The sequence below is a fragment of the Chelonus insularis genome, unplaced genomic scaffold (genome assembly GCF_013357705.1).
Source record: "Chelonus insularis isolate UGA/USDA-ARS -01 unplaced genomic scaffold, ASM1335770v1 contig_383_pilon, whole genome shotgun sequence".
In the NCBI taxonomy this organism is placed as follows: domain Eukaryota; kingdom Metazoa; phylum Arthropoda; class Insecta; order Hymenoptera; family Braconidae; genus Chelonus; species Chelonus insularis.
Genome location: NW_023276540.1, coordinates 1 through 9,705, shown reverse-complemented (window position 1 = coordinate 9,705; position 9,705 = coordinate 1). Strand labels below are relative to the sequence as shown.

At 25.6% G+C, this 9,705-nt stretch overlaps 1 protein-coding gene across 1 annotated transcript; it reads right to left on the bottom strand.

Annotated features, from left to right (window-relative positions):
* Nucleotides 1–6,502: 6,502 nt before the first annotated feature.
* On the bottom strand, nt 6,503–8,778 carry LOC118067460 (uncharacterized; the record flags this gene model as incomplete). Its single annotated transcript, XM_035084185.1, has 7 exons — nt 6,503–6,874; nt 7,023–7,162; nt 7,235–7,397; nt 7,494–7,690; nt 7,836–8,041; nt 8,123–8,270; nt 8,337–8,778. Coding segments are annotated over 7 exons (1,632 nt in total), but the record flags the coding sequence as incomplete, so codon positions are not given.
* Nucleotides 8,779–9,705: the final 927 nt, after the last annotated feature.

The following is a 9,705-nucleotide window of genomic DNA, read 5'->3' as shown; positions in this document are numbered from 1 at the left end:
TCTTCCTTACGAATTTATTCGTTTCTTTTTAGATTTAAACTTTTGTAGCCTCTTGTGATATTTTTGTAACAAACAAACAATAATCAAGCAATAAGTAACAAACAATAACAATAATTAATTAAAAAACCCTTAACAAATAACAATAATAATAATAGTAACAGCAATTCATTAATATTTAATTATTAATTCACTTTATAATTAAATATATCAATAAATTAATAAATGTTAATAATTTTTGATACATCAATAAATTGAAAAATGAATAAACAAAAAGTGCAATAAGCGTTTTTAAACTTCAAATTTTAATAAATTAATAAATTTTCTCGAGCTTTTCACTCCACCCTCCCTTCCCTCACAATGCTAATCAAATGAATGACGTCATATAAAAGCACATTAAATGTATTGAAATAAAACTCTACAATTCACAGTGAAAGATAAAATTAATTACCATTACAGAAATTTTTTTAATCTCCAATTATTCAACTTTTTTCATCATTATTTCAGAATTAAATATTACACAGAGAAAGAATAGTTTTTTAATAATGAATTGAAATAAAAAAAAAAAAATAATAATAATAATAAAATAAACAACACTAGAATAGTAATTTGATAATCACTATATTTGCATTAGAGACAACAACTTTTCTTTTAAAATAAAAGCAAGTTTGGTGGAAAGTTTTTGAAGCTCAAGGACCAACTTTGTGAGCTCATTTCAACAGATTAATGTATGACATCATATAAGCAGCTTTGTAAGAATCTTGCCAGCTAGCATTCTTATTATTTCCGTCTTAAAAGAAAAAAAAAAGTGAAGAGAATAGTTGAGTACTATTAAAGTTAGGTAGGCCTGCATACTTGCAACCTCAAGTATTTTTGTCTCCCAAGTCTTTTGTGACTTCTCGCTATTTAGTGAATCTTTTGTTTTATCATGTTTAGTTAATTTTTTTATTCTCAGCTATTCTATCCTTTATATTACAATAAAATTCCAATGACCTTGTCTCGATCAATAATTACAAAATTACTGTCCTTCAAAAATGAATAAAATTCATTTATCATCTAGAGTAATATAAAATTTTTTATTTCAAATTTTTTCGTTACATTTTATGATTGTTGATTCAAGTATATTTTTAGATGATCTTTAATTTTCTAAAGAGACAATAATTTAGTGAAGAAAGGAAAATTTCTAAAAGATACGAATGTACAAATTGAAATTGATGTGATTTAAGATATAGAATGATCGAAACTATCGCTTAATAAAACTTGATTTCGACAAATACGAAACGATAAAATGAGAGAAGCTCACTTGAAGATTTGTAGCAATAAATGTTGAAGAACGAGGTAGGTTAAGGCTCTTTTTCGTATGAAGTGATAAAAAAAAAGTCGATAGCTGGTAGCTTATCTACGAAAAGAAACCCTCCTTGAAAACGTTGACCTTTTTGTGCAGGTCAACAAATAAACGAGAGAATCGATTTTCCAGGATTTTAGGATCTGAAATTCTTTAACTACATGGAAATTTGAGAGGTCAAAATGCTCAAATATTTTATAAGCTCATATTTTATGCACTTCTCATGAATAATTTTATCCAATAATTATAAAACTAAAATTATAACTCGTGGTAGTAATCAAACTTTTTGAAATAAAGAAACAGCTTGAGTTATGATGAAATCTAGGAATAGTAGCAGTATTGATCTATTTAAATATTTAAAGAAAGTCTACGCCACAAAGTCTTGCTGACTTACCAGCCACAAAATAATCCCATGAAGCTAATTGTCTACTTATCGTATATATACCCTCGACCATTGTTACATGAGGGTTGTGGGTTATTGAACCCAATACATGATGAGGAATATCTCTCTTTCTACCATTAAAGTTTATATATTCAACTTACTATCAATCATTTTTAACTTATAAACTATAGCTGTCATTCTAAATTTAATACTAGGCTTATTTATATCGTCTAAAAAAATATAATGTGACGTTCAATTTATTAATTTAATTTATTATTAATTAATAGAATTTTAAAATTAAATAAAATGACAGGAAGAAAGATGGCGAATTCGGAGGTCGCCAATGTAATTTTTAATTTCAAAGGAAAGTAGGAATTTTTTATTTTATTTTATTTATATTTTTTTGGGGTCGTCAGAAGAGGCTTTGTCATTCCTCTTTTGTCTTGCAATACCAATAAAAATTTGATTCAAATAAAACTGAAAAAAGGGAAATATTTGTGCACCTTAATTTTTTAAATCTTCGTTTTTACTGCGGATTTATGGAAAAAAATATAAGAAATATTTCACTTGAAGATTTCATGTGGTTTGATAACTTTAAATGTGATAATACACAAATTTTTTTAAATATAATCGCTCATAATAACTGGTTTGTAAAGCATCAAACGAATTTTATATATTTTTTTTGTTAATTTACACAAAAAAACCGATTTTGAAAAAATAAATAACAATTATTAAAATAAATATATAAAATTGAATCATAAAACCGGTAAAAGGGGGAAGAAAAATGACTCTTTGAATAAAAAAAAAGAATAAATAAATAAAATAAAGTCGAACATAACAATAATATTATTTAAAATAATAATATAATTTTTTTATAGAGTCATAATCATCATAATATTAAAATTGATTTATAAATATGTGGATCTTTTGAAGAAATACATTTTATTTCCAAAGATTACTAGAGTAAGTGTTTTTGTTTATAAAAAAATATATGTATAAAGTTTTAAAAAAGACTTTAAGTGAATTTCACTTCACTTATATTAAATTAAATCACTGACGCTGCAGGCGAATTTTTATGACAAGGCTTCTATTCTTGGATCAATTGCTTTATCCGCGCATGTGCTGTAATTGACATTCAATATCGGATAACATCGTATATTTTTAGTTGAAAAGTACTCCATATTCATTACACCTCTTGTAACATGTTTATGAATTTTTTATCTCTATTATTATTCTGCATGTACAATTGAAAGAAATTCATTAAGCCTATTAAAATAAATGTTGCACGAAAAAGTTATGTTTATTCATTGTTATTATTTTATAATTATTATTAATTGTATATGAAAGTTGGATTTCATTGTATAAAATAGGAATAGATTATTCTTCATTGAAATATTGAAAAGCAATCACATAAAATATATAAAATAGTCGATCTTTTTTATTTCTATCTTCAAACTTTAATTTAATGTTCTTGCACTATTTTCAAACTTAAATTTACGTGTTGAACTATTTTTTATACATGCAAAAAAAAACTTTTCTATCATCTAGCGAGTTTGCACGTCAGAAGTACTTCTTACACACTGGAACTAAGTTCGAGACTTGATTTCGTTATGACAATATATTAAAACTCGTCAACTTTTCAGTTAACTTTATTTATCAAAATAAATAGAAAGTTTATTTTTAATAAACAAAAATGATTAATTGATTGATGTCAACAATGATAACACTCAAAGGTATTTCGATCGCTAAGTAAACCTAATTTTTCGAAACAAAGTAGAAACAGGTGCTCATGTGCTCACACAGCTCACTTTTTATTAAATAACTCAAAAACAACGCATTGGAGATCAAAACATGGTGTATATAATTTGTAGAAATTTTTACGAGGAAAAAAATGAGACCAGTATGAATTTTTTACAAACAATAGTTTTCAAGTTATTTAATTTTAAATAAAAAAAAAGCTACGTGATTTAAAAAACTGCGGCATGTAATGTTCTGCAACAATTTTTTTTATATCACTCATACATATATTTATAAACAATTGTAAATTTATTGAAAAAATGAGATAATATTTATAAATAAAATATTTGTCGAATGGTGTAAAGAACTTGGTTCCTACCCGGTGTCATACGACACTACACATCTTATTTTATTAAAACAAACGTTTTATTTTCTAATAGTCTTCAATTCTAATGAAGTAAAAAATAAATCTCAATACAACTACACGGAAAAAAAAGTGATGTAAAATCTACATGCGTAGGTGTAATTTTTATATCAAAAGTATAGTTAAAAAAAATGCAGTTAATTTTATTCTGGTTAAATGATGTTAAATCTACAATAGCATTTGCCGTAGAATTTACAATAATATTTTGCAGTATTTTTTACCACAGTTTTATGTTAGTTTGACATCAAATTTTTTACAAACATAACTATAGCATTTTACTAACCAGAAAAGATAATGAGTAATGTTTTGAATTATCATCAAATAATTGTAATTACGAGTCATTAAGAAAACTGAGGAAAACAGTTTACAACACTTTAACAATTTACTGGTCATGAATTTTATTTCAAAATAGAAAATTCCATTGACAATACAAATTTCATTACATGAAAATATTATAATGAATACCTAGTTGTAATCATCAATGAGCCATTTTTATTTATTAACAAACATTTTATTATATTTCCTAATGAAGAAATATTTACTAACTTGTTCTTAGTACAATTTTTGAAACTTTTCATTACTTTATACGCATGATAATGACTGTTAAACCCGAGTGTTGTATAATGATTGATACAGAAGTAAAATTTTCCATTAATTTGCAGAACGTTTACTATGATTCCAAATTCTGGTCCTTCCTGACTTAAGTCTACAACTATAATAGAATCTTTTTCAAATCTTTGACCCATAATTTCTATCCATTTTAGAGCTTTGACATTGGAATTAGTACCAAATACAGATTTTATATGATTATCAATGTTATAATTAGGTATAATTGGACCATTAATGTATTTTTGAATAATACAAGGATTATAATTTGTAAAACACATTTTTAATTGATGCCTTAAAGTCAAAGTTAATAATATATTTTTCATTGATCCGGATATATTTGCGGTAGATTTTAATTCATGATTTTTAGACTCAAATCTCATAGACCATAAATGCATTAGTGGTCCACATTTCAACATAATTGCAGGATAGTGAAGTTTTATATGAAATTTAAATTGTAGATGAGAAGCAAATTTTAAATACAAACTTAAAAACTCTTCAATCAATGTTTTAAACAATACAACATGACTTCTCAACACTCTAGGTGATGTTATTATATCAACTATTTGTCTTAATTTCAGATATAATTGCCAAACACAGTTATCCTCTTCTACAAATTCACCAACCATTAATCCAAAATAACGTACAAAAAAGAGCATTTCTGCAGCAGACATTTTAATTTGTTTTTTTTTTTTTATATGATCGGCTGATATAAATGGAGGCATATTTGAAAGTTCTAGTTTACCATAATTGAATGTATCGATTCTAGAATTTAGAGTGTCTAAAGAAAATCGATTCTCAACAAAAATTAAGTGATTTAAAACAATGACCATTGTATAATTTGCAGTGCCTTCCAACACATCGTGCATAATATCAACAGTCTGATTTATGCAAACATGGAAATCATCTATTTCATTAAAAATACATTTTTCTTTAATACCTGTCAGTGAATAATTGTTTATTTTTAGACTCTTTTCATATTTTTCTGGACTACGCAAAATCCTTACATTTTCAGTAGTTTGATTATTCATTTCAAGATAAGGAATTTCGCATATTCTACAGCAATAGTTTGCACTGAAGCATTCTACAAAACCGAATATTGAATGCAATCCCAAGTTGTCACCAATAATAGCTCCACATTCAAAATATATCTTAATATTTTCATTTTTAATAGATATTGTTATACCATTTTTTTTCAGATCATTTAATTCTTCAATTAATTTTGCAAATATTGCTCTATTGCCAAATTCTTTTCGGTCATTAGAATAGAATAAACAAACAAGAAAAATACTACTTAATCGTGAAGCATACTGCTTTGGAAGACATGGAATAGACATATATACAACACCTAATTTGTTGTTTCCTGCATGACTTCCTAAAGCATTACCGACCTCCAAATCATCGAAAAAAATAAAAAGTGGTAAAAAGAATTTAGTTCCATGATTTTTAGTCTTAGAACGCCAAAGATCACCTTGTATAAAATTAGATAAAATTTCTGGTTCATTTTTCAAATGCTCAACGTACTTTTTAGTTTTATCGTATAGTTCAGGTATACTAAAAATCGATTTTAATGTATTTTTTAAAGGAATATATTGTCCAAACACATCCTTTGGTTCTGAAACAATAATTCCATTGCGTTTAGATTCTACAATTCTTGAACCAATTTTATATTGAATAGGTAATACAAGAAATCCTTTGTCATAAAAATATTTTAATCTTCTATGCTCAGTTGAAAATATTTCAAAACAACTAATAGCAGAATTAAGTATACGTGGAATATCATTAATGACAACTTGTTCACATTTATTTATTAAATAATATTGAATTTGTTTTATTATATATGGAACGTAAAGTTTTCTAATAAATTTTGTCAATTCTTCAACGATGAACTGAACACAGTTTCGTGGTATCATTGAGTTGTTATACAATGATAACCAGAATTTACCCAAAAATGTTTCTAAATTAATAGAAAAATCATCAAATGTCATATTCATTTTGAATATGTAAAAATGAATGTGATAAATTATAATTTATAGTCTTTTAACATTTAATTTTTATATCTATTTAAATCACTTATAAGACGATTGACACATGTAAATGATGAAGTTTTTTTTGTAACTTCATAAATGTATTTTTCTAGAAATTCCCAAACGTGTTCACACTCTACTGAGTAAGTTGCATTCAATGCGTGTATGATTTTAAAACATGTGTCTATTGCTTTTAAGGGGGTAGGTAAAACATATCGCTGATCATTTATTACTACAAACGAACTTTCGATGTTATCTAATAGTCCAATGATGACTACAAAAGGCTGAAGAGTCAATTTATGCTGCTTGTAAATCCTAATTTTGCTTTCTATATATGGTTGTAGTTCATCAATAGTCTGTAGAAAAAAAAACAATAAAATTGAAACTGAAACTTGAATTGCAATGTTAAAAAAAATTACAACAGAGATTGTAATATTTTTTAATTCAAAAAATTCTGAAACACTTCGTTTTTGAAGGAGTTGAAATTCATAAAAATTTATTTACCTCTGCATGAAAAAGAAATGATTGCTTAATGTCAGTTATATTTGGTCTCCAATGTTTTCCTGATTTTTTAGATTTCTTGTTTATTGTACCCAATAGTAATGGAAGTAATTCAAGGGCAATAATCTCAATATTACCAAGATCTTTATAGAAAATATAGTCATGAAAATTACAATTAACGTTAATATTTAAGTCGTTAAGACAAATGAAGTTACCTGAATCGTTCGCCAATAATATATTATTAGTCTTGAGGTATTGCGATACTTGATAATCTTTTCGTTTCTTACTAATATTAATAATTTTTTTTGCAACCGATGGCCATTTTAGAATTAATTTATCAACTGCCTCTTTATGAATTTGTTTAAAATCTGATTCAAACTGTAACAGAAAATTTCATTTGCAAACCTTTGTATTTAATACATGCATCAATATATTATAATACTTTTATTCAGAGGAATTAACTATGAAATTTACCAATAAATAAGCAGATGGTGTCTTCAATACATTGAATGTATTAAAATACATATCAATTCGTTCTGTATGATAAGCCAATCTTTCTTTAAAACTTTCTTGCCATTTTAAAAGCACTTCACTAAATGGTTCTATATGATTTTTAAGCCATAATAATGAATCACTCAACGGTAAAATATCGTTTGTATTGCTTATTTCATCTATAATTTAAAAAAATAATCAATAGAGATATTAGAATAGTAAACAATTATTGAATGAATAAAATTAAAAAAAAGCTAATTTCATCATTTTTAAAAAACAAAAATATTGAATAGTGTAAGTTATTCGAATTTAAAAAATATTTACGTTGATCTATATTAGAATCAGAAGTAAGGATTTCTAATTCAAATAAAGTTCTTCTCAGATTGATATATTTATCATACAGAAGTCCTCTAGCACCAATAGGACCATTTGTGCCTTTTGTCCAGGGTGTATAATATAAGTCTTCTTCTTCATCAGGAAATAATTCTACTAGATCTTTTGTCAACTTTTTAAATCTCTCAGCTGTAATCCTAATTGAAAACAATTATAAAGAAAGTTAATTTTCAACTTCCCAAAACATAATTTAAAATATTCCATCAATAGCTACGTACTTGAATTTTTTACTGTTTTCTAATTCTGATTCAATGATTACACTAGTGAGTAACCGTCGGTTTATTGTGTTCTTAAGATTAAATTCTGCTAGAATAAGCCTTCCACGAAAACATTTTAATATAGGTTTAATTTCATTTTGAGAGTTTCCTAAATATTCATTGACACAGAAAAAAGTAAATAAATACATTTGAAAGGAAGAACTGGAAATCTTACTGGATGATGTTGAAGACAGAGGCATAATAGGAATTTTCGATGTTGGAAGATTTGAAGTTGGTGCAGTTTTTTTTTTTGGAATTGGAGAGATTGTTTTTTCATTAGAAATAGAATTGAGATTTGAAATAAAAACTTCATTAAGACCGCTGATAGTTGATTCAAGCAAAAGATTTGACTCTTCTAAACTATCATCATGATTTACATTATTATTGTTTTCAATTATATGAATACTTTCGTTATTAATAATAAAACACGATTTATTATATTTCGACATAAAATTGTTATATTCTTTTAAGAATTTATATCTTAATCCAATTTGTGGAATGAGTTCAACAATAAGGGCATCAGTTAAATTAGTAAAAACTTCTTTATCAACTATATTGACTGTAAAAGTAACAAAATTTGAGAATGAATATAAATTATATAGAGAATTGAGTTTAACCTAAAAAATTTTTTGAGTGAAACTATTAATTCCTCTGAACACTAATTATTATAAATAAATCAATTTTTCATATTTTAAATTTGAATAAAGAATACTATTGTTGAAATAGGTTTTTTTACTTACTGTTGAAATGATCAATTAAATTTTCTAGATTCCACTTTTTTAAAAGTTGTTTAACAAACTCATCCATTGTTACAAACTTAACACACAATTTATACACAAATATCACTTTAATGTTGACAATGGAACAGACAATTTTGATTTAATAACAATCTCATTTATGATCCATCACCTTCTCGGTTTTTACACAAAGATAATATTACACTATATTTTTATAATGTATTTTCACGAACAATATACGTTGTCGATAGAAAAATCCACGCTTGAGCAGCGACTAAATAATACGAAAATTTTTATTTTGCCACTAACAATGTGATCTGTATCTCTTTCTCAGAAAACTGAAGCTCAGGCGGCAAAGAATCACAACAAAACAATGAGTGAGACTCGCAGTAGCGACGCGTGTCTAGATATTCTAAAATTACTCGAAACAGTTGATCAACTCTATTATTGCGATTTATTTAATTCTAGCGTTACTCAAAACAGTTACATAGATGGCGCTAGAATTTATAAATTCAAAAAATTTAAATAATTGATCGGTAAATTATCGATCAATAAATCAATGAAAAAAATGTTTGTTTTTTTCGTATTTTTAATTATAAATTCAATTATCAAAAAATGAAATCATTTTTATTTATTCATTAACTAATTTAATTATCTTTTATATCTTATCGCAATTTTTAGTTCAATTAACAACAAATAATAAAGTAATCCGAACCTAATTATCACGTTAATTCTATTGCAGTTTGTTGTAAATCGTACCGCAGGCAAAAAAAAGTTTTTTTACTGCACTTTTTATGTGAATTTTAC